This window comes from Nycticebus coucang, chromosome 10, assembly GCF_027406575.1.
Source record: "Nycticebus coucang isolate mNycCou1 chromosome 10, mNycCou1.pri, whole genome shotgun sequence".
NCBI lineage: Eukaryota > Metazoa > Chordata > Mammalia > Primates > Lorisidae > Nycticebus > Nycticebus coucang.
In genome coordinates, this window is record NC_069789.1 from 88,169,635 (window position 1) to 88,195,932 (window position 26,298).

The window sequence follows — 26,298 nt, forward strand, 5'->3', positions numbered from 1 at the left end:
GACACGGAATCGGCGGGACCCTTTGGGAGGCTTCCCTTCCTGCGTCGGGCCGCAGGGCGAGTCGGGAAACGATTTTAAACTGCAGAGGCGGTAGAGGAATTGAACTGCGTTTTCTCAGCGGTGTGATTTCTGACTGGTTTTTAATCCCTGCTGGGCTCAGCTGAAGAGGGACGAGTTGGGAAGCACTGTCCTTTTGCCTTTCCCCCTCCGCGGGCAGAAGCCGACTCCGCAGGAGCGAGGTTCGCAGAGGTTAGTGGCTAGTAGAGCGGTCAGTCCCGGGTTGACGTCGCTGGGCCAGCCCTGCGGCCGGAGGAGTGGGGGGTCTTCCCTCTGGGCGCATTTGTGTCCCTGGTGAACCCACTTGTTGTGGAGCGAGAGGGAATTTGGGAGGGCCAGGGGTTGCTCCGGCCTCTCTTTGAGCTGTCATTTTGGCGGTTTTTTTTTTCCTTTAGGAAATTTGAGTCTCCTAAACATAGTTTTGGAGCCAGACTTGAAGAATGGTTGGTGAATCCGGAATGGGTGACAGCGTTGTCACTGCATTTTATTAGGTAAGATGCTTTGTATTGGTCCAGGGCTGGCTATAAACTTTGCCTTTTGTCCTGTTGTGTGTGTTTTGGTGTGTGACGACTGCGTGCTCAGCACTAGGCTAAGCTTTAGCATTGGGACGGTGGGATTTAGATACTGATGGCAATGTAGAAAAGTGAGTAAATCAGAGTCCCTTTCTTCATATACTAATCACAAGAAAAGCAGCTAAGTTTTAGTTGTGTGCTATGAATTTCAAGTGGAAGAGGAGAGAGAGAAGTAGCTCTGTGCTTCACCTGAGGAGGCTCAGACAAATGGGAGTAGAGAAGTATTCTCAACTGGTGGTAATGTGGATAAAAAGTCATGTTTGCAAAAGCAAACGTGGCAGGCAGGAAGAGCAGTAGTTATCAGTCTAGAGTAGGTGTTGCATGTTTGGGAATAGGGCAGCGGTTTTTAACTTTTTAAAGCATTGTCTACGGGACCTTTCTTTCTTTTTTTTTTTTTTGTAGAGACAGAGTCTCACTGTACCGCCCTCGGGTAGAGTGCTGTGGCGTCACACGGCTCACAGCAACCTCTAACTCTTGGGCTTACGCGATTCTCCTGCCTCAGCCTCCCGAGCAGCTGGGACTACAGGCGCCCGCCACAACACCCGGCTATTTTTTTTTTTTTGTAGAGACAGAGTCTCACTGTACGGCCCTCGGGTAGAGTGCCGTGGCGTCACACGGCTCACAGCAACCTCTAACTCTTGGGCTTGCACGATTCTCTTGCCTCAGCCTCCCAAGCAGCTGGGACTACAGGCGCCCGCCACAACGCGCCACAACGCCCGGCTACACCCGGCTATTTTTTTGTTGCAGTTTGGCCGGGGCTGGGTTTGAACTTGAACCTGCCACCCTCAGCATATGGGGCCGGGGCCCTACTCACTGAGCCACAAGCGCCGCCCTACGGGACCTTTCTTACTCCTCCCTCCCAAATATACAGATACTGGAATACAATGTTTTGCATACAGTCTTAGAGGTACTGTATGCAAAATGCTGGATTTTGGAAAGTCGTTTGTCCATTGATTTTGGGGATAAGAACTCCTGAAATTGTAGAAAATGAACCTGGGTAGAAATAGATAATAAGAACAGATAAGGTAGTGCCTTGAGGGCGGCGCCTGTGGCTCAGTGAGTAGGATGCCGTATACCGAGGGTGGTGGGTTCAAATCCGGCCCCCGCCAAACAGCAACAAAAAATAGCCGGGCGTTGTGGCAGGCGCCTGTGGTCCCAGCTTCTGGGGATGCTGAGGCAAGAGAATCGCCAAGCCCAGGAGCTGGAGGTTGCTGTGAGCTGTGATGGCACAGCACTCTACCAAGGGCAATAAAGTGAGACTCTGTCTCTACAAAAAAAAAAATAGAAGGTAGTGCCTTGAAAGCAAGATGGAAGAGTTCTTACTTGACTTCGTTTAGAAGATGTGTGGGAATTGTTATGGGATTTCAAGTAAGGTAATAAGATAAAAGTGGTGTCAATGGGCGCGGGTCCATAGCACAGTGGTTATGGCGCCAGCCACATACACTGAGGCTGGTGGGTTCGAACTCGGTCTAGGCCAGCTAAACAACAAGGACAGCTGCAACAATAACAACAAAAAAATAGCCGGGCATCGTGGTGGGCACCTGTAGTCCCAGCTACTTGAGAGGCTGAGGCAAGAGAATCGCTTAAGGCCGGGAGTTGGAGGTTGCCGTGAGCTGTGACGTCACTGCACTCTACCGAGGGTGAGAAAGTGAGACTCTGTCTCAAAAAAAAAAAAAAGTGTCTATGGAAAGACTAATGGATTGGGGAAAGGGGCTAAGACTGAGAACAAGAAAAATTGAGAAAGAAAGTAGTGAAGGCCACATCAAAGAGGGCTGTTTTTTTTTAAGAACTATGTCAGGATTTGATGGTAAGTTAAACTTTGAGATGTAAAGATGAAATTGAAGGAAGAGTGGAAGATGACTAAGACATTTTTAATAGTGGAGGAAGAAGGAGAAGAATTGAATTATTACTGAATGGAACAAGGTATAGGGTACAGTAGTTGGAAGAGAAAGATTGAGTGGCATGTGAAATAATGATTAGTTTTGAACTTAATGAGTTTAAGGACCTGAAAGCTCATGTCCTGTAGGAAACTGGAAACGCAGGACTGGAATGCGGGTGTAATCATCTGAAGATAGAGGTTTAGGAGTTATGTAGAATGAATGTTTTCATAAGTAGAACAAATAATTTCAGAATCTGGGGGATACCCACTTCTGGGACATGAAGAAAAAAATTCAGCAAATTAATGAGAATTAAAAGGGAGGGAAAACTCCCTAAAAACTGAGCATCATTCCCTCATGGTGGCTAACAGTTGTAATCCTATCATTTTGATAGGCTGAGGTGGGAGGATCACTTGAGCCCAGGAGTTCAAGGCTGCAGTGAAGTATTATTGCACCACTGCACTCTAGCCTGAGTGACAGAGCAAGACTCTGTCTCAAAAAACAACCTCCCCCCCAAAATACAAGCAAAACCCCCCAAATAAAACTCAGTGTCAGAGAAGCAATGTAGGAGAAAGTTTGGAGGTGTAAGGATGAACAAACTTGATGAACAAAGTATTTGGCTATGGTTTGGCAAAAACATTCATGATCTCCAAAAGTGCAATTTCTTTTTTAGTTCTTTTTTTTTTGGCTGGGACTGGGTTTGAACCTGCCACCCTTGCCATAGGGGGCCGGCGCCCTACTCCTTGAGCCACAGGTGCCACCCCCCAAAGTGCAATTTCTTTATAATGAAAGAAGCAGAAGAGAGATTGCTGAAGATTTCTAATAAAATATTTATTAGTAGGTGGTGGCAGTAGGTGTAGACCGCATTTCTAGGAGACTGATTTCAAAATTTTAGTGTTAGGAATATTATAATATGCTTGGCAATGGAAAAGAAGGATTTTGTGGAGCAGAGATTAGAGATGATAGAAGGTTGAAATAAACATAGGTGATGGTGTCCAAGGGAGATGTGAAGGGATTTGGGGATCCAGAATATTGGTACACAGATTATCTTTAGAAAGAAAGAGGACTTCTTTCCTTATAATTGGAAGGAAGAATATTGGGACAGTTATATATTTGTATATGTTTTTTAATATTTTTCTTTTTGTAGAGTTGGGTTTTGTTATGTTGCTCACCTCCCAAAGTGCTACGATTACAGTCACAAGCCACTGTGCCTGTCTGGGACAGTAATGTATTGTGTCAAGACATATTTATAACCTGATTATTGAGCTAGGCACAATAACACATTGAGTGTGGAGTGAGAAGGTAAAATAGGTATAAATCATTTGCTAATCTTTAATGCACGGATAGGGCTATTTCACATTACCTTACCATTAAATCCTCAATGGAAATGTTTTCTCAAAACCTACCTCTTAGTGCTAACAGTCTTTTTCTCACTTACATTTATTGCTTAACCAGACTTTAAAATCCTTTTGAAATTCATAACATTTCTCTTTTAAGAAGTCAAATTAAGGGCTTTTTTTGCCCCCAAATTGATCCCTATTTAAAAGACAATTCGACCCCTGGGTGAAGGGCTCAACTACAACTTGAACTTTACCTTAGAATTGAAAACAATGTAACCTAACATTTGTACCCTCATATTAATTTGGAAAAAAAAAAAAAAGGCAAAGAAGTAGATAAGAGCATGCCCTCTAAAGTTAGACTGTATGGGTTCAAATCCTATCTCTTTTTTTTTTTGAGACAGAGCCTCAAGCTCTCACCATGGGTCGAGTGCCATGGCATTACAGTTCACAGCAACCTCCAACTCCTGGGCTTAAGCGATTCTCTTGCCTCAGCCTCCAAGTAGCTGAGACTACAGGCGCCCATCACAATGCCCGGCTATTTTTTGGTTGTAGTTGTCATTGTTGTTTGGGCTGGATTTGAACCTGCCAGCTCTGGTGTATATGGCTGGCACCTTAGCAGCTTGAGCTACAGGCGCTGAGCTGGAGCCAAGAGCCAAATCCTGGCTCTTCTACTCTCTGTATGACTTTGGCAAGTTACTTAACTTCTGTCTTCCTGTCTGTCAACTGGAAACATAATAACCTTCTCCACTGGGTTGTTTGAAGATTAAATGAGACAGTATTTGCTGAGAGTTTTGAAGAGTACCTATAACATGATAAATGCCAAATAAATATTAGCAAAGTGTCCCAAATAACAGATTTGAAGAAACATTCTATGTAAATGGGACTGATTAAAATTTTCCTTTTCGTAGATAATTCAATATGCATTTAAAACTAGGATGGTTTAGAGTAGCTGTTATTTAAATTGTGTGGCATATGATCTTGCTCTGGGCATTGTCTGAACTTTAAAGACTTATATTTCATTTATGGAGTTTTGTGCAAGACACAAAGGGTGTCCTCGAAAGAAAGTTGAGGATTTATCTTGTCATTGTAAAGGTTTTCCATAGGTAACTAAAAATACAGTGCTATTTCTGGAAGAATGAATTACTCTTAGATGTGGAACATCCTTAGTTATGGTAATAAAAACATGGCCGAGGAAATAGCTTTGTGACTATATGACAGAGATTCTTGAAGGAAAATCTCAATAGAATGTTCTTAATGATTACATGTTAAAGAATGAAGGTAGGAAACTACTTTAATAAATTTAAGTTAACTTAAAAAATTGGCAGGCATTTGAAGATGGGCTAGTGAGCTTTCAGAAAGAGGAGGGGAAAGAAAGAGTTGAATTTAGTTTTGAACTGTGTTTGAGGTATCTAAAAGTAGGCTGCAGCCTATGAGAAATAGGAGACTTGGTTAAAAAGTCAAACTGGGGTAGGGAGGGAAAGAAAGAAAGAATTCCTCTATAGTGAGATGAATCAGTGAGACTATGAACGTGAGTTAACTTTTAAATAATTAAAATTTTGGTTTTGTTTCTTTTTATGTAGACCATGGATTCTTACAATATACCAGAATCAACTACTAGACAAAGTGCCTCAAGGCCTGAAAATTACTTTATAGGTGCCACCCCTCTGCAGAAGCGACTGGAATCGGTCAGGAAGCAGACTACGTTTGTCCCATCTCCACCTCGAAGGAAAATTCCCCAGTGTTCTCAATTGCAGGTATGCTTTCTGTGTTCCTTTGTGTTAGTCAATAATTGAGAATATCTGTGAATAAATACCTCAATGTTTATTGCTATTTGTAGTAATTTTAGTATTTTCTAGTCTGATAAAATAAATGAGAAAGTTGAAAAAATAGTTTCCCAGTATCAGCACCACTTCTTTTGTCTTTTAATTTCCTTTAATTTGGAACATTTCCATAGTACTTCTTTGTGTTTTATGACATTGACATTTTTCAAGAATATAGTACAGTCTCTTCCTCTTCCCCCTTTTAATAGAATAGTCCTCATTTTGTGTGTTGTGTTTCCTCATGATTAGATTGAAGTTAAGTATTGGCTGGAATGCTGTGTAGGTGCTGTTGTGTTCTTGGGGAATCGCATCTGATAGCACACAGGTGGTGGTAATTTTTTTTTTTTTTTATTGGGACAGAGCCTCAAGCTGTTGCCCTGGGTAGAGTGCCATGGCGTAAGTGATTCTCTTGCCTCAGCCTCTCAAGTAGCTGAGACTACAAGCGCCCGCCAGAACGCCCAGCTATTTTTTTGGTTGTAGTTGTCGTTGTTTGGCAGGCCTGGGCTGGATTCAAACCCACCAACTCTGGTTTACGTAGCTGGTGTCCTAGCCGCTGAGCTACAGGCTCTGACCCCAGGTGGTGGTAATTTTGTCAAGGCATTGCCTGATTTCTTTCTTTTTTTTTTTTTATTGTTGGGGATTCATTGAGGGTACAATAAGCCAGGTTACACTGATTGCATTTGTTAGGTAAAGTCTCTCTTGCAATCATGTCTTGCCCCCAGAAGGCGTGGCACGCACCAAGGCCCCACCCCTCTCCTCCTTCCCTCTCTCTGCTTTTCCTTCCCCCCTAGACCTTAATTGTCATTATTGTCCTCATATCAAAATTGAGTACATAGGATTCATGCTTCTCCATTCTTGTGATGTTTTACTAAGAATAATGTCTTCCACTTCCATCCAGGTTAATATGAAGGATGTAAAGTCTCCATTTTTTTTAATAGCTGAATAGTATTCCATGGTATACATATACCACAGCTTGTTAATCCATTCCTGGGTTGGTGGGCATTTAGGCTGTTTCCACATTTTGGCGATTGTATAAACAGTCTAGTACAAGTGTCCTTATGATAAAAGGATTTTTTTCCTTCTGGGTAGATGCCCAGTAATGGGATTGCAGGATCAAATAGGAGGTCTAGCTTGAGTGCTTTGAGGTTTCTCCATACTTCCTTCCAGAAAGGTTGTACTAGTTTGCAGTCCCACCAGCAGTGTAAAACTGTTCCCTTCACTCCACATCCATGCCGGCATCTGCAGTTTTGAGATTTTGTGATGTGGGCCATTCTCACTGGGGTTAGATGATATTTCAGGGTGGTTTTGATTTGCATTTCTCTAATAGATAGGGATGATGAACATTTTTTCATATGTTTGTTAGCCATTCATCTGTCTTCTTTAGAGAAGGTTCTATTCATGTCTCTTGCCCATTGATATATGGGATTGTTGGCTTTTTTCATGTGGATTAATTTGAGTTCTCTATAGATCCTAATTATCAATTTTGTCTGATTCAAAATATGCAAATATCCTTTCCCATTGTGTAGGTTGTCTCTTTGCTTTGGTTGTTGTCTCCTTGGCTGTACAGAAGCTTTTCAGTTTAATGAAGTCCCATTTGTTTATTTTTGTTGTTGTTGCAATTGCCATGGCGGTCTCATTGCCCGATTTCTTATTATTCTTTTTCCCCCCTCTGGAACTAGTAAGTAGTAAGTAGTCTATGGAGAAACAACTTTAAGATAAGGCAAATGTCCTCTTAGCTATCAAAATTTCCCCTTCAACTTGGTGTCCTGTACATTGATAATTTTTACCTGATTCCATCTTTATTGTGATAGTTGCAAAATAATGATTTTCCAACTCCAGCACTCCTTCCATGTTTATCAGTCAGCCTTTGGTATTCTCTCATAGCCCTTCACACTTTTTTCCATTTGTTTATTTATTGTTGGTATGAATTCTTGTTTTTTAAGGCATTTTTTATAATTTATTATAAATTAAATTACTAAATTATTTTGGTGTTTAAATTATCCCAGATTTGTATGGTGGCAACATACTCTTTTGATTATTCAAAAATGACCCTGAAATTATATAACATTAATAATTTAAAATTTTACTGAAACAGAACATAAAATATTATTTAGTACAAGTTGGTATGTAGTTTGAGTTGCTTGGCTAGGAGCCTGGCTGATCAATTACACCCTTGTAGCTTTTTTCTCTTGCCAATGTAAGCCTACTATCTCTTGGGATATGAGATAATTTTTGCTTCCTAAAGAAAAATTACTAGCGCTGGTAATGAAAGTGATGGTTCTTAACTAGAAAACAGAAATTTTATGTAAAGATTGGAATGTTCAATTCAGTGAGGCTTCATCTTTATGATGATACTTTTGCCACATATTTTGCTAGTAGTAACATAAATGTTTATAATTGTTTCAATGAATACTCTAACCAGAACAAACATTTTGTGTTAAGTAGACAAATGTACTAAAAGTTCCAAAAGAGAGTTGGAACTGTGAAACTATGTTAGGAAGGATGGGCTCTAGAAAAATTCAATTTGGGGGGAAATTAGGATCCTATATAGGGACATATATGAAGACCATGATGAGCAATGCCATTTGACCAATACAAATGAAGTGTTTTTCTGTTTTGTTTTGTTTTTTTGAGACAGAGTCTCACTTTTGTTGCCCTGAGTAGAGTCCCCTGGCATCATAGCTGACATCAACCTCAAACTCTTGGGCTCAAGTGATTCTCTTTCCTCAGTCTCCCAAGTAGCTGGGACTATAGGCGCCCACCACAATGCCTGGCTATTTTTTTCTCACTTGCTCAGGCTGGTTTCAAACTCGTGAGCTCAGGCAATCCACACACGGTGGCCTCCTAGAGTGTTAGGATTACAGGCACGAGCCACTGTGTCCAGCCCAAATGAAGTGTTTTTGTTGATACTTGTGGTTTTAAAAGAGCATGGAAAAAAAGGTATTTTTTTTTTTTTTAAATTTGTTTTAATTTTTGAGACAGAATCTCACTCTGTTGCTCATGCTGGAGTTCAGTGGCCTGATCCTGGTTCACTGCAGCCTCAAACTTCTAGCCTCAAGTGATTTTCCTGCCTCAACCTCCCAAAGTGCTAGGATTATACGTGTGAGCCGTGTTTGTTTGTTTTAGACTAGTCAAGTGCAATAGTGAGAAGGGTGGAAAGAGAGTATACCAAGTAGTTCAATCTCTAACTCATTATGAATAATCAATTGAGATAACTCACTACCTTCAGACTGGCCCCCAAGTAACTTTTTACTTAATCTATTCAATTAGGCATGGTGTCATCAAGTGGATTTACTGCCAAAAAACTTTCTAAATTACTTAATTAAAGCTAACCAAATTAAATACTTCAGAATTACTTTTTTTTTTTTAATAGAGACAGGGCCTCTCTCTTGCTCAGGCTGATCTTGAACTGAGCTCAAGGAACTCTCCTGTCTCAGCCTCCCAGAGTGCTAGGATTACAGGCCTGAGCCATCATGCCCACCCCACTATTTTTGGAATTGATAATTAGAAGTTTCTAAAGTGAACCAGAAATGTTCATCCATTAAGTATTTATTGAACACTTGTTCTTGACGGCTTGGTTCTAGGTGCTAGAGTGAACTAATAGATAAAAGTCTCCATTCTTATCAAGCTCATGTTCTAGTAGGGAAGACAGACAATAAAAATCAGACAAAATGCTTTCGAAATCTGAGGTAGAAGGATTACTTGAGGCCAAGAGTTTAAACCAGCTTGGCCAACATAGCAAGATCCTGTCTCTACAAAAAACTTACTAAAGTGTCCTGGTAGTGGTGGTACTCACCTAGAGTCCTAGCTGTTTGGGAGGCTGAGGCAGGAGGATCACTTGAGCCCAGGAGCTTGAGGTTATAGGCAATTATGATTTAGACCACTTAGGTGACAGGGTGAGACACTGTCTTTAAAGAGAAAAGAAAATTAGGCAGATTTATAATATTAGGTACTAATAAGTACTGTGAGGAAACTAAAAGCAGAGTGAAGAGATAAAGAGTGACAAAGTTGGAGTATAGGTGCTACTTTAAGTGGCCCTTTGAGTGACATTTGAGTAGAGAACTGAATGAAATGAAGGAGCATGCCATGTGAACACCTTGGGGACGAGCTTTCCAAGGGGAAGGTACTGCAAGTGCAAAAGTCTCTTCAAGGATCTGCAAAAAGTCCCATAGTTTCCAGTTTGGCTGGAATGTAGAAATCAGCTACCCAGTACAATTTGTATTAAATATTTAAAATACTATGATTAAATTCTTTGTTGTTAATGTTTTCTAATTCTTAAACTTCCTTCATTGTGATTTTTTTCTTTTTAGGAAAATGTTGATCCTCAAAAGGTTGCATTTCTTCTGCGTAAACAGTGGACTTTATATAGTTTAACTCCCCTGTATAAATTCTCCTATACTAATCTCAAGGAGTATTCTAGGCTTCTGAGTGCATTTATTGTTGCTGAAAAGCAAAAAGGACTTGCTGTGGAAGTGGGAGAAGACTTCAACATCAAAGCGATCTTCTCTACTCTCCTAGGAATCAAAGGAACACAAAGGGACTCTGAAGCATTTCTTGTCCAGGTATGGTACATAAGCAACACTTGCTTCCCAGGTGAATAGAATCTGCATTTTTTTGGTTTGCAAACTGTTGTCATGTTTTCTTACTGCTTTTAAAATTTCTGAGCTTGTGATTTATAATGTATTTTATATCTTGTTTGGCTAAATTAAATTAGATTTGACCACCTTAAAAACTTTTTTTCTGTATAGGTAGGAAGTGTGTGTGTATATACACCATTGCACAGTATTTTAAATTGCACATGAACTTTATGACCACGATATACACACACACACATAAAATCATGTTTATTTTTATATATATACAAAGTCGTGTTTATTTAAAAACACTTAGAAATACATAAAAGTACAAACATGTTAAACATCATAGTTTAACATTTTGTTATACATCTATTTCGTTGTCTGAATTTAGTCCCCCTCCCCCCATGATCCATGAAGATAATGGTGTATCTATATAGTCTTAAAATTGGGATCATACTGCCCATACTTTTGTATTTCTATCTTTTATTTTGATTTTATCCTCATAATTTTTTTTTCCTTTAATTGTATCTACCTATGATTCACGAAGGGAAAATAACTACACATTTGCCTGTCTTGATGTAATTAACTACTTTGGTGATAAGATGGATGCCTTTATAAATTAAGAATAAGAAACTTCCTATTCAACAATCTTAATATATAAATCTTTAAACCCAATACAGCAGTATAAACTAGTTAAATATCCAAACCCAACAGAGTGAAGGTCAGCAGTGTCTGGTGATCGACTTAAGATTTCATGTTGAAAGGCATCAAGATCAAACGTAGGACCCATAGCTGGGGCCGTGGGATCAGTGAAATAGACTTGTGTGCATATATTGTTGAGGACGTCTAAGTCAGGAAACTTAAATTTGATTTGTTCAGCTGTTTGGAGAGCTATAATATGGCGAGGCAGTAACAATGACCCTATGGAACCTAGATAGTATCCGGCAGAAGTTTTGATGAGTATATAAAGTCCTTGTCTGATGCCCTGTGGTGTTGCATAAAGGGCAACAGTGAATGGGTTATAATCTGACCTGTTATATTATCTGGGGAGTAAAGAGTGCTGTTGGTCCAGGGAATAAAAGTTGTTTGAACAAGATTGCAAGTCCAGTATAATATTCTGCCACTTACAAGTCCAGTTACATCATTTTACCATGTGGCAGTCTCTGTGAATTTTAACGTGTCAGTAAGGGGTTTTGAGAGTAATGCATTGTGCACCCATCCAGCTGTGGCTTGATTAATTTGCAGATAATCTAGTGTGGGGTTCAGGATGTCCATCAGGTATTGCTGGGTCATATCACAGTGGTTTGAAAACCCCTGGTGTTTGGGTTTGCTCTCATCTTGTATACTGTCCTTGATGTAAATTGAGCATCATGGTAAATCAGTGACTCATCTATGGGGTAAGAAGTGTGCAGATCTTCAGTGCTGACATGCTGGGGGTGATCATGTAGTTCGCCCTTAACTAATCTTTTGGTAAATGCATTTGTCAAAGAGACAGGCAGGAGCTCTTTTAAGGTTGTGGAGGCGAGTTGACATGAGTCTGACACAATTTCTGTCTTGTTGCAGCTGCTGCAGGCTTTGGGTTTCTGTGATCCACTTCTCTCCTGTCTCTGTTCCCTTTTGCCCATCATCTGCAATCATTTTCTTTTTTTTTTTGGTTTTTGGCTGGGGCTGGGTTTGAACCCACCACCTCCGGCATATGGTACCGGCGCCCTACTCCTTGAGCCACAGGCGCCGCCCTGCAATCATTTTCTTAATTCAATTCCTAACCTACTTATAATAAACAATTGAAAATTGGTTTCAAGCTTATTAAATCATTATTTCTAGCAATGTAAGCACATCAAGATATGGTTCTTCCCTTAAGTACCCACATGTGGAGACATAGAAAGAGAAAGTTAGGCCTCCTAGCTTCTTTTCGATTGATTAAACCCTCCCATCCATTACTTCTAAGAACTGTAAAGATCATGTTGTAATATCGTTAATGCTTTCATCTCTAGAGGAACTTACCCTTTCTGCTCTCCAAAGTTTCTCTGGCTACTTCTGCATCCTGTTATGTTGCTATCACATGATCCTGACTTGACTCAGTGTGTCTTGGTGGCTCTCCAGATCGAGCTCTACACACATCTCTTCTGCTGCCGCTCCACTGCCCCCTCGTATGCTTCTTTCTGGAGTAGCTTGCTCATGACTGTCTGCTCTTGGCTCTGTTGAGATGCTTCTAGGTCTTCCCTTGCTTGCTCCCTCACTTGAGGATCCCTTCTCTTCTGATTTTTCCATGCTGCCATCAAGGTCAACTAACCTGAGCTTGTCAGCCGGATTATTAGTGCTTTCACAATGACTTCTCTGGATGTTATGTCGCCTCATAAATTTTCTACCATACATTTTCATTACAGCATTTTTACTAATCAGTATTGTAGATAATTTTCATGTCATTAGGAATTCTGTATTTTTGTAGCTTATATCTGTATAATTCTATAATTCTTCTAAGGGTTAAATTCCTAGAAGTAGAACTTTAGTAAAAAATATGTAACATAATTACATACTGTAATACTTCATGCTGGGTTACTCTCAGAAATGTAACATTTTACATTTCTTCCTATTAGTAGTGTATAGAAGTAAAAGGACTATCTTTTGATTGTTAAAGAAACCGGATTTATTTTGTTTATTCTTCATGTCTGCTTCTGTTTGTTCTGACTTAACTAATTTTAATCATTTATAAGCAAGTCAAATTTTTAAGCAGTTGAAAGGACTGATTTTTTTGTTTGTTTTGTTTGTATAGATCAGGAGTTAGGAAACTATAACATGTAAGCCAAATCCAACTTGCTGTTTGTGTTGTAAATGAAATTTTATTAGAACATAGCTACTTTAATTTGCTTATTATTGTCTATGATGCTTTTGTCTACAACAGCAGAGTTGAGTAGTTGCAACAGAAACCAGATTGCCTGCAAAGCCTGAAATGCTTACTGTCTGGCTTTTTACAGAAAGAGTTTGCTGACCCCTGATATAGGACATGGTATTAGCAAAGATCTCAAGATGTTCTAAGATTAGGGTTAGCCTAAATAACAATGGATTAAACAAGGTAACTTAAAGAGGTTTATTTGTTTTATTTCTTTTTTTGTTTGTTTGTAGAGACAGAGTCTCACTTTATGGCCCTCGGTAGAGTGCCATGGCATCACACAGCTCACAGCAACCTCCAACTCCTGGGCTTAAGCAATTCTCTTGCCTCAGCCTCCTGAGTAGCTGGGACTGCAGGCGCCCGCCACAACGCCCAGCTATTTTTTGGTTGCAGTTTGGCTGGGGCCGGGTTTGAACCCGCCACCCTCGGTATATGGGGCTGGCGCCTTACCGACTGAGCCACAGGCGTCGCCCTGTTTTATTTCTTAAAAAGGTGTCCGAAGTAAGCTGTCCAAGGCTGGTGCGATGCTTGATGAAATCATTAGTAATCTCAGCTTCTTCTTTTCTTTTCTGTCATCCTTAGTGCATGGCTTCCATTCTGAAAGTCACCTTGTAGTCTGAGATGTCTTCTGGAACTCTCAACATTATATTCAAGTTCTAGGCAGGATGTATGATGAAGTTGAGAAAGACAAACAGGGTACCTGACACAGAGTAAATCTTTCTGGTACCCAATAACATCTGTATATATCCTAGGTGGAAGGGAGGCTAGGAAAAAATTATTTTAGTGTGACCTTACACCTCAAGTAAAGGGACTGTTTTATTGTAGGAGGAAAATTTGACATTGGATAGACTGGTAAAACAGTCAGGTAGAACAGCTGTTACTCAGGAAACGTTCATGACTTGGATATCATTAGTCAAGCAAGTATTGTGAGGATTTTGCTTTTTTTTTGGACAGAGTTTTAAGCTGTCACCCTGGGTAGAGTGTCATGGTGTCATAGCTCACAGCAACCTCCAATTCGGGCTCAAGCAGATCTTTTTGCCTCAATTTTTCTATTTTTAGTAGAGACGGGGGTCTCCACTCACCTTGGCCGCCTAGAGTGCTAGGATTATAGAACCTCTTAAATTCTTGATATGGTGTTCTAATAGTTTTCTAACAGGATTATAGGACTCTTTTTTTTGTTTTTTGGGGGGACCAAGTCTTAAGCTGTTGATCAGGCTAGACTGCCATGGCCTTAGCCTAGCTCACAGCAACCTCAAACTCCCTGGGTTCAAGCGATCCTCCTGCCCCAGCCTCCCGAATAGCTGGGACTACAGGTACCTGCCACAACACCTGGCTAATTTTTCTATTTTTAGAAATAGACAGGATTTTGCTCTTGCTCCAGCTGGTCTCAAACTTCTGAGTTCAAACTATCCTCCTGCCTCGGCCTTCCAGATGCTAGGATTATAGGCATAAGCCACTATGCCCTACCAGGGTTATCGGACTCTTAAAGTTATGAAAGTGTGGTTAATAGATCTGAGCTTTAGGGTATTTGAAAGGCTTTCAAAATTTCATGAACAAGAGGAGAAACAAGGCAAATGTAACTGTTTAAATGATCACCTCTAAAGGGATCTGATACAGGTCTGTGATCTTATCCTTGGCCTGGTCATTGTTTTAACAAAAACTTCTATGACTATCTGGAAGGTCTGTTTGTCGTGGTTATCAGATGTAAATATAAGCTAAGATCCGACACAATGAAACGATCTGAATGAATAACATGGTGGGCCAAAGTGAAAGAGATCAAAGTTTTAGTAGAAGTAAGTTTATTTCCTTAATATAATTTGGAAGTGATTTACTATTCACAGAAAAAAGTGAGTCTGTAAGTCTAATATAAAGCTGTCAACTAAAAAACAGAAAACCGCAATCTGTGATTACATTATCAGGAGTATAATCTAGGTTAAAGATGGTGATAGTCTTATGATCAGACCTTTTGAAGTAATTATATTAATTTATGAGCCCTTTGCAGAAGAATTTCAGGGAAGAATGACCAGAATAGTGAGAGAATGTATGTCCTAGGAGGGATGACACTGAAGAAACTGAAGATGTTGGACTTGATAGTTTATATGATAGGGGCCATCAACTATTTGAAGGGCTTTTTCTATGGAAGAGAGATTTGATTTGATTTGTTCTACTTGCTGAAAAGAAAGGAGTTGGACCAGTAGGCCCTAATATCTGAAAGAACGTCTGACATTGACAGGAAGAGCTGCCTTAGGAAGTACTGGAATCTTGATCAGTGGGCGAATTCAAGCATGTTGGATTTGGTGGCCTTTTATAGTCTCTCCTAAAGTTTAGATTGATTTCCAGAGTACTACACCTGGTTATGTCATATTGGTTTCATCTCCTATTTTGTCTTTTGGTTTTGTTACAATCCTCCCATATACCATGCCTCCACTGTGTAAGAATATTGGGAGAAAGGACAATTTTTTTTTTCTTTTTGTAGAGACAGAGTCTCACTGTACCGCCCTCAGGTAGAGTGCCGTGGCATCACACGGCTCACAGCAACCTCTAACTCTTGGGCTTACGCGATTCTCTTGCCTCAGCCTCCCAAGCAGCTGGGACTAGAGGCGCCCGCCACAACGCCCGGCTATTTTTTTGTTGCAGTTTGGCTGGGGCTGGGTCCGAACCCGCCACCCTTGGCATATGGGGCTGACGTCCTACTCACTGAGCCACAGGCGCCACCCAGGACAATTTTTTTGATAAACCCTAAAAATGATTAGGGAGGCTATTCCCTCTGTGTTCTTTGACACAAAATAAATGAGATCATCTTGCTTTTACTGAACTAATTTTGAGATGATGTAATTTAGGAGTGAATGTACTTTTGAACTTAACCTATTTTACTTTCCTTTGTAGATTCTATCAAAATCTCAATTGTCATCTGAGAACAGAGAAGGTAAAGTGTTGTGGACTGGTTGGTTCTGCTGTATATTTGGAGATAGTCTTCTGGAGACTGTTTCAGAAGATTTCACCTGTCTACCTTTATTCCTTGCAAATGGAGCAGAGTCCAATACAGCTTTAATTGGAACTTGGTTTCAGAAGACCTTCGACTGTTATTTTAGTCCTTTAGCAATCAATGCGTTTAATCTTTCCTGGCTGGCTGCTATGTGGACTGCATGCAAAATGGATCATTATATGACTACTACTGAATTTCTTTGGTCTGTACCCTGTAACCCTCAAAGTCTGGACATTTCTTATGCAATACATCCAGAGGATGCAAAAGCTTTGTGGGACAGTGTCCACAAAACACCTGGGGAGGTAACACAGGAGGAAGTTGACTTATTCATGGACTGCCTTTATTCACATTTTTATAGGCATTTCAAAATTCATTTATCAGCCACAAGATTGGTTCGTGTTTCAACATCTGTAGCTTCAGCACATACTGATGGAAGAATAAAGGTTAGTTCGAACAAATCTAGTTAAGTAATTTTTCCTTATCATTGCAGAGTTTTCAGAGCGTACAATGATTGTATTGTCTACATTGAAGAGACATATTTGAATGTATGCCAGTTCAAGACAGTAGAAAGACTTTATTTTATGCTTTATAAAGATGTTGTTTTGTACGCTACAAAGTGCTTATCATAAGAAGTATCAGACATAAACTGAAAGTTGGCTCCTAAAATATTATTAAAATACACAGCTACTATTTATACACTAAGTGAATGTTTCCTATGCTCTTGTCACTGTACTAGGAGTTTAGCAGATCTTAATTCTAATCTTTAAAGCAACCTTGTAGTTAGCTGTTTTATCCACAGTTTATTTTAAAACAAGGAAGCAGAGACCAAGATAGGTTTAAGTGACAAGGAAGATACCTGGTAAGATGAAGAGTTAAGATTTGAACTCATCTCTTAGGTTCCAAGAAGTCCATACTTGATCTTTAAGAATTATGCTCATGCTTTTCAAACTGGGAGTCACAGTGCAATAGTAGGTTGGGAAATAATTTTGATGGGAAGAGGCCAGCATTGAAAAACAAAAGGCAAAGAAATAGAAAAGAAAATATAAAAATGATAATGTATTGCATGTGTTAAGCATGAACTAAATTGAAAAATTAGGCCAATGTACTGCTGATCATTTAAATAGCAAACTGCTTTATTATTTTAATAATAAATTAATTTTTAATTTTTTTCAGATTCTGTGTCATAAATATCTTACTGGAGTGTTAGCATATTTGACAGAACTGGCAATTTCTCAAATTGACTGAGGCCTTGTGTGGACTGTAAGTTATGGATTATATGTAGTATGCTCTTTTCTCATTAGTTATTTGCCTAATTGCTATTTTGAAAGAGACTTCAGGAGAAATGGGCATCTATCTCTCTGCATCTGTTTTTTCCACTGTGCCTTTGGATTTGCCAGGAGGGAAGCCAAGAGGATCTAGAAGAACAAAGAATGCAGTTGAAGAACCACTGCGAGGTGGTTGTCATAGTTGTGATGATCTGGCATGCCACTCTTTGGAAAATGCTGTGTGTGTGGCCGGGCATGGTGGCTCATGCCTGTAATCCTAGCGCTCTGGGAGGCTGAGGCAGGAGGATTATTATCCAGGAATTTGAGGTTGCTGCGATGTATGCTGACACCACGGCCCTCTGGCCTGGGCAATACAGTGAGACTCTTGTCTCAAAAAAAAAGGGAAAAAAAAAGAAAATGTTGAGTTGTTAATTTGTTGGTCATCTTTAAAAAAAAAAAAAAAATATATATATATACATATAATGTTTATTACGTCAAACTTTTAGGATTCAAATGAGGTCTAATTTTGAGTGTTTTTCATTTGGTCTTTAAAACCATTAATCCCTTTTAAGCATTTTAAACTTGAATTCACAAAGAAGTCTGTCTTCTAAAGACATTTTCCTAGTTTCACTTTGCTGTAGATAACTGACAGTCAAAATCTCCTCAAAAAGAAACTAAAGATTAATAATATAGATTTTACCACTACTATGCTTCTGTTTTTAATACTTTCCAACTCCTTCTGCAATATTGAATTAAATGTTTACTTTTAAGATGAAGCAGTGTTTTTATTTCAATTAGTATTTCAGTAGTGGGAAGTGTAAGGTTTTTCTCTACCATAAAGGGTACAAACCAACAATTATACAGAATCATACAAATTATAGAGTTGAAAGGCACTTATGAGCCCCTTTTGAGGTCAGAGGTTATTTTGTTTAACTTTCATGGTTAGCACAGTGCTAACGAGGCACAGCACTAGAGCACACGTTTAGCACGATGCTTTGTAGGTATCTGTACAGTAAATGAATTTTAACCAATTCTTCCACTTTATAGATAAAAACTGTGAGATCATGCAACTTAAAAGAGACTTGCCCATGATGTTATATGTAAATTCCTCTTTTTACCTAGCATAAGATTTTTATTTTACTTTAGAAACAATGTTTTTAAATATCTTGTTTTAAAGAAAGTATTTAATCGGCTACCGTTCTCAAAACTTCTGGTATTATTTCAAATATAGTAGGCGCAGCAGAGATAGTAGAAGAGCATGTGCTTTGGAGTCAGATATTCATTCCTTCAACTGATATTTAACTCCTTATGCTTAGATTGAGTAATAGGGATATAGCAGTGAAGAACACAAAAAAGGTCCCTGTCTATGGAAATTATAGTCAAGAGAAGGAAAGACAAAAGATAAATAATTTCAGATGGAGACAAATGCTATGAAGAAAATAAGGCAGCACAGTATGAAGAAGAGTGACTGGACTGGGGCCCACTTTACATACAGTAGTCAAAGATGATCTCTCTGAGGATATGACATTTGAGCTGAGTCCTAAACGATGAGCAGGAAACTATGTGAAGATCTGAGGAAGAGTGTGCTGGGCAGGTAAAATGACAAGAACAAAGGCCTTGAGAGCTTGGCCTCTGTGAGAAATAAAGACTGTGGTTGAAGCATAGTATAAGGGCATATGAGGTAGTATGAGATGAAATTGAAGAGGTTGTGCAGCAGACTTCTTCCATGGTATAGTATCTCCCAATGTTCAGCTGGGCAACTGGCTGCCAAGAATAAAGATGATGTTTTCCAGCCTTTCTTTTTCTTTTCTTTTTTTTTGTGACAGAGCCTCAAGCTGTTGCCCTGGGTAGAGAGCTGTGGCATCACAACTCATAGCAACCTCAAACTCTTGGGCTTAAGCGATTCTCTTGCCTCAGCCTCCCAAGTAGCTGGGACTACAGGCCCCCACCACAACGCCCGGCTATGTTTGGTTGTAGTTGTCGTTGTTTGGCAGGGCTGGGTTTGAACCTGCCAGTGCTAGTGTATGTGGCAGGCGCCGAGCCTTTCCAGCCTTGCTTATAGGTATAGTCATATGAATAAGTTATGACTCATGGGATAAGAATGAAAGTGTAATGTAGAGAGCTTCCAAGACTTTTCCTTAAAAACCAGCTGTCATGTACTCTTATCCCTTTTTCGAGCTTTGCTGCCTGGAACGTTGACATGATGACTGGTACTTTTGCTGTTCTCTTAAGTCACGGGGATAAGGATCAGGTCACAGGGATGGCAGAGCATGGTCTGGGAGGAGCTTGTGCCCTGAGGAGTTCTTGAAGCTGAGCCACAATGCCAGCCTTGCACAGTCTGCTTCTAGACTTATTTGTCAGAGAAGTAAACTTTTGCCTTAAGTTACTGTAATTTTAGGCCTCTGGTACAGAAGCAAGATCCACATGATCTAAATTTTTATAGATACTGTGAAGAGATGGGATTTTATTCTAGATGCAGTGGGAAGCTACTGAATGATTTTAAGCACGTCAGTAATATGACTCAATTTGTATTTTGTAAAAGTTTTTATAAGACATAAGGGAGAGGCTTGGTGCCTGTAGCATAATGGTTACGACACCAGCCATATGCACCGAGGCTGCGCGTTTGAACCTGGTCTGGGCCAGCTAAACAACAATGACTACTGCAACAACAACAAAAAATAGCCAGGTGTTGTGGTGGGTGCCTGTAGTCCCAGCTACTTGGGAGGCTGAGGCAAGAGAATTGCCTAAGCCCAAGAGTTTGAGGTTGTTGTGAGCTGTGACGTCACGGCACTCTACCGAGGGCAATATACTGAGACTCTGTCTCAAAAAAAAAAAAAAAAAAAAAGGATATAAGGGAGAGTAAGTTGTAGGTGAACAAGAGTGGAAGAGGGGAAATAGGTAGAAGATTATTACAAATGATACAGCCCCTATGGAGAAGTTAGCAATATTGTGCCAGCACTCTGGTGTGTACCTGTAGTCCCAGCAACTTGGAAGCTGAGGTGGGATGATTGCTTGAGCCCAGAAGTTTGAGGCTGCAGTGAGTTACTGCACTCCAGCGTGGGTGACAGAGCGAGACCCTATCTTTATAAAAAAACAAAACAAAAATTAGCAATATTGAGCAAAATTATGTGTGCATTTGCCTCTGATCAGCAATTCCATTTCCAGGGTTCTATCCCACAAATTCACTGGGGGCAAAAAAATGACAAAATATAAGGTTATTTATTAAAACAGTTCTTTATAATAGCAAAACTAAAAACAATTTGAATGTCCATTAGAGGGGCCTGATTGAATAAACTATGGTACAGTTACAGAAAGAATTAATACTCTGAAACTATAAAAGGGATTGAGGAAGGTACTTACATACTGCCATGGAATGATCTCCAGGATATAGTGTTATGTTAAAGAGCAATACATGAGGAAAGAGTGTACAGTGTGCTGTTTTTTACGTAAGGAATGAAGGAAATATGAGTATGTGTGTATATTTCCTTATGCTCCCAAAGAACAATGGAAAGATAAACAAAAAAACCAATACGTGTGTTTACTTATAGTGAGAAGTAGAGGGGATAGAAACGGAAGTTAAGATTTACTTGCATGTTCCTTGTTTGTACTAATGGTTTGGAACTATGTAAGTTTTATCTAATTATGAAACAAAATTAGATTAAGAAGGAAAAAAATAAAACAATCCTCAAAAATTGAGAACAAGCCCAGCTATAGTGAGTTCATGGCATAATCACACAAATAATTTTTTTTAGTATTATTTTTTAAATTTTATTATAAGTTTTAGAGACGGGGTCCTGCTGTGTTACCCAGGCTGGTTTTAGCATCTTAAAATTATAGTATTTTGATTGTATTCTAGTGGACTCTATCCTAGGAAAGAAGAGTGGCAAAGAAATCTTAATTGTATTCAGTTACTTTGTTACTGATAATATTTGTATTGTTATTTTTCCACTATTTATAATAAGATAAAACATATAATTATGTCAATGTTAGGACCCAAGATTTTTGGTGCAACAGATAGTTATAAAATCAAGCAAGTAGAAACTTTGTGATATTAAGTTTTAATTGATAACATGAGAATTTATTTTTGAAGAAAAATGATAGTTTTTAATTTTTTTTTTTTTTAAAGGAATTCTTTATTTTTTTTTTTTTGGCTGGGGCTGGGTTTGAACCCGCCACCTCCGGCATATGGGACCGGCACCCTACTCCTTGAGCCACAGGCGCCGCCCGATAGTTTTTAATTTTGATGACATCAAATTTACCAGTTTCTTTCTTTTATTGCTTGTACTTTTGGTGTTGAATCTAAGAAATCATTATTTAACTTGAGGTGCGAAAGATCTACTCACATCTTCCAACGGTTTTTTTTTTTTTTTTTATTGTTGGGGATTCATTGAGGGTACAGTAAGCCAGGTTACACTGATTCTTCCAACGGTTTTTTAATTTTAGCTCTTAAATTTAGGTCTGTCATTCATTTTGAGTTAATGGTATGAGGCCGGGGTCTAAATTATCCTTTTGCATGTGGATAGTTGTTTTGTCACCTTTTGTTGAAAAGATTATTGTTTTCCCATTTAATTGTCTTGCCACTTTTTCCAAAAATCAATTGGCCATGGATGTTTGAGTTTATTTCTCCACTTTCAATTCTATTTCATTGATCTCTAAGTCAGTTCTTATGCCAGTACTACACTCTCTTGATCACTGCAGCTTTGTTGTGAGTTTTGAAATTAGGAATGGGGAAACCTGTCTTTTTTTTTTTTTAAGATTGTTTGGCTTTTCTTTGTGTTTGGCAATTCCATAAGAATTTCAGGATTAGTTTTGTCAATCTGCAAAAAAGCTATTTGGGGGTGGCTCCTGTGGCTCAAAGGAGGAGGGCACCGGTTCCCATATGCCGGAGGTGGTGGGTTCAAACCCAGCCCCGACCAACCCTCCCCCCGCAAAAAAAAACTATCTGGGATTTTGATAGTCATTATATTGAATCTGTAGATCAATTTGGGTGGTGATGCTGTCATAATCATAAGATACTAAGTCTTTCAGTCTATGAACAAGGATGTCCATTTATTTAAATCTTAAATATTCTTTTAGATGCTGTTGAGAATAGAATTGTTTTCTTAATTTCATTTTGAAATTGTTTGCTGTAAATGTGTAGAAATACAATTGATTTGGCATATTGCTCTTGTATCCTGTGACCTTATTGAACTTGTTTATTCTAGTAGTTTTTCACTGAATTTTTGGGGATTTTCTGTCATCTGTGAATAAAAACAGTTTTCTTTCTTAATTTTCTATTTGTTTTTTTTCCTGCCAAATTGCCTTGGCTATAATCTTCAGTACAAAGGTCAACAGAAGTCCCAGTAATCCTGCACCTGTCCCTAAGGCATCATTTTTTAATCTGTCAATCATTAATATCTGCCAAAACATTTAGGTGAAAGATTGATGGGGCACTTCATAACGAACTTAGCTGATAATTCCTGAACCCACTGCCCACTCTTAGTACTGAGATAGTACATATGTTCTGATTGATGCAATGGAACACCCATAAAATATTTCTAATAAAACTTTTACTATGAAACAATAAAAATCTTCAAAGCATAGGGAAAACACTGGAAGATGTCGACCTGGGGAAAGACTTCATGAAGAAGACTACCATGGCAATTGCAACAACAAAAATAAACAAATGAGATTTAATTAAACTGAAAAGCTGTACAGCTAAGGAGACAATAACCAAAGCAAATAGACAGCTTACCCAATGGGAAAGGATATTTGCACATTTTGAATCAGACAAAGGCTTAATAACTAGGATCTATAGAGAACTTAAATTAATCCACATGAAAAAAGCCAACAATCCCATGTATCAATGGGGAAGAGAGATCAAAAGAACCTTCTCTAAAGAAGACAGATGAAGGGCTAGCAAACATGAAAAAATGCTCATCATCCCTGATTATTAGAGAAATGCAAATTAAAACCACCCTGAGATATCATCTGACCCCAGCGAGAATGGCCCATATCACAAAACCTCAAAAACTACAGATGCTGGCATGGATGTGGAGAGAAAGGAACACTTTTACACTGCTGCTGGGACTGCAAACTAATACAACCTTTTTGGAAGGAAGTATGGAGAAACCTCAAAGAACTCAAACTAGGCTTCCCGTTTGATCCTCAATCCCATTATGAGGCATTTATCCAGAAGGAAAAAAAAAAGCTTTTATTATAAAGACACTTGTACTAGACTGTTTTAACACAGCTCAGTTTACACTTGCTAAAATGTGGAAAGAGCCTAAATGCCCTTCAACCCAGGAATGGATTGGCAAGCTGTGGTATATGTATACCATGGAATACTATTGAGCCATTAAAAAAATGGGGATTTGGGTGGCGCCTGTGGCTCAGTGAGTAGGGCGCCGGCCCCATATACTGAGGGTGGCGGGTTCAAACCCAGCCCCAGCCAAACTGCAACCAAAAAATAGCTGGGCGTTGTGGCGGACGCCTGTAGTCCCAGCTGCTTGGGAGGCTGAGGCAGGAGAATCGCGGAAGCCCAAAAGCTGGAAGTTGCTATGAGTCCTGTGACATCATGGCCCTCTACGGAGGCGGTAAAGTGAGACTGTCTCTATGAAAAAAAAAAAAATGGAGATTTTGCAGCATTTGTATTAACCTGGATGGAGGTGGAACACATTATTCTTAGTGAAGCATCTCAGAAATGTACAAGCATGAATCCTATGTATTCAACTTTGATATGAGGACAATTAATGACACGGTGCAGGGTGGGAAAAGGGGAGAGCAGACAGAGAGAGGAGGAGGGAGGGAGTGAGGGAAAGGAAAAGAAAAAAAAAATAGTAACTAATTCTCACATAAATTGGACTTAATTTTGACCAAAGTACATTATTTGAACAATAATTTTTTTTTTTTTTTTTAAGAGACAGAGTCTCACTTTATAGCCCTGGGTAGGGTGCCGAGGCATCATAGCTCACAGTAACCTCCAGCTCTTGGGCTTAGGTGATTCTCTTGCCTCAGCCCCCCGAGTAGCTGGGACTACAGGCACCAGCCACAATGCCCGGCTACTTTTTGTTGCAATCTGGCCGGGGCCGGGTTTGAACTCGCTACCCTTGGCATGTGAGGCTGGCGCCCTACTCACTGAGCCACAGGTGCCCTACCCTGAACAATAATTTTTAGTTCAACTTGTTAATATGTTGTTTAGGATATTGTATCCTCATTTATAAGTGAAATATGTTTGTAATTTCCCTTCATAATAATATATTTTTTCCAACTTTAATATCAGGTATGTCCAGATGAAGTAGAATGATTTTGAAGTATTTCTTCTTTTTCTATTGTCTATAAGATTTGGAATGATCTGTTTTTTGAAATTATCTTCTATTTTTATTTATAAATATTAGTTGTCTTATTTTTTGAGACTTTGGAACTTTTTTTTGCAGTTTTTGGCCAGGGCTGGGTTTGAACCTGCCACCTCCAGCACATGGGGCTGGTGCCCTACCCCTTTGAGCCACAGGTGCCACCCCAAAAAATTTTAATATGAGTATCTTAATAGAGAAGTAGAAGTTTAACTATTTCACAATGGGGACGCACACAGTAGACACTATAGAGACTCTAGAAGAATTTCCAAAATCATAGGGCAAAGGAACAAAAAAGAAATTTGACCATGTAAGCAAAAGGAAGGACAGGAAAAAAAGAAGAAAACTCCTAAGTATAACAGTAAACATCAAATAAGAGGATAATTAGGGAAATTTCAATATTGACTGGATATTAGACAATATTAAGGAACTAGTAATTTTATCAGATGTGATAATGTTATAGACCTTGTCAAACTCTTTTTTATTTTTTATTGTTTTTTAAACTGTAGCTCTCAGATCTTAAGACTGTTAAATATTCAAGTGTGAGTAAAATACAGTCATGAATCACTTAACAAAGGAGATATGTTCTGAGAAATGTGCTGGCGTGGTGGCTCACACCTATAATCCCAGCAATCTGGGAGGCTGAGGCAGGTGGATTGCCTGAGCTCAGGAGTTTGAGACCAGCCTGAGCAAGAGCAAGACCCTGTCTCTAAAATTATTAAGCCAGGCATTGTGGCAGGCGCCTGTAATCCCAACTACCTGGGAGGCTGGGGCAAGAGGATCACTTGAGCCCGAGTTTGAGGTTGCTGTGAACTACAATGCTATGGCACTCTACCAAGGGTGACTGAGATTCTTGTCTCCAAAAAAAAAAAAAAAAAAGAAAGAATTGTGGTGTTAGGTGCTTTTATTGTTGTGTGATCACAGAGTGCACTTACACAAACCCAGATGGACAGCCTTACACTCATAGGCTATATGGGTTCAGCCGGTAGCTCTAGGCTACAAACCTAGTCAGCATGTTACTACTATCCTGAATATTGTGGACAATTGTAACATATTGTTAAGTATTTGTGTATCTAAACATAGACAACGCACCATAAAAATATGGTATCGTGATCTTAGGAACCACTGTCATATTTGGCTGTCATTGAAATATCATGAAGTGAATGACTTTAACATGATGGTGGGATTTGCTTTAAAATACTCCATTGATGATAGGGAGGAGGAGGAAGAGTGGGAGGAGAAAGATAAAACAACATTAACAAAATATTGACAATTTCTGAAGGTGGACGGTAGATGCAAGGAGGTTCATGGGTTTGTTATAATTCTATTTTCATGCATTTGCATTTCCTAGAGCATGAAAGATAAGAAAGATACCCAAGATAAAAGCTAGAGTCAAAAAAAAGCTAGAGTCTTTTGTCCTATTTTTTTCCTTTCTTTTGAGACAGAGTCTAGCTCTGTCACTCTGGCTAGAGTGCAGTGATACAGTTGTAGCTCACTGTAACCTCAAACTCCTGGGCTCAAGTAATCCTCCTCCTTTAAGCCTCCTGAGTAGCTGGAACTAGCATGCCACTGCATCTGGCTAA

General features: G+C 39.3%; 1 protein-coding gene across 1 annotated transcript; it reads left to right on the forward strand.

Moving 5' to 3' along the window:
* Positions 1 to 16: 16 nt before the first annotated feature.
* On the forward strand, positions 17 to 18,160 carry CENPL (centromere protein L). The gene is made up of 6 exons (XM_053606353.1): positions 17 to 249; positions 453 to 548; positions 5,427 to 5,600; positions 9,977 to 10,228; positions 16,020 to 16,562; positions 17,293 to 18,160. Exons 3-6 carry the CDS (start codon positions 5,430 to 5,432, stop codon positions 17,362 to 17,364), a joined length of 1,038 nt encoding a protein of 345 aa, XP_053462328.1. The 5' UTR covers positions 17 to 249; positions 453 to 548; positions 5,427 to 5,429; the 3' UTR covers positions 17,365 to 18,160.
* Positions 18,161 to 26,298: the final 8,138 nt, after the last annotated feature.

Coding starts and splice junctions, on each gene's coding strand:
- CENPL (XM_053606353.1), top strand. CDS start 5,430: ATGGATTCTTACAATATACCAGAATCAACTACTAGACAAAGTGCCTCA. Junction 5,601..9,976: donor CCCAGTGTTCTCAATTGCAG/GTATGCTTTCTG, acceptor TTTTCTTTTTAG/GAAAATGTTGATCCTCAAAA. Junction 16,563..17,292: donor ATACTGATGGAAGAATAAAG/GTTAGTTCGAAC, acceptor AATTTTTTTCAG/ATTCTGTGTCATAAATATCT.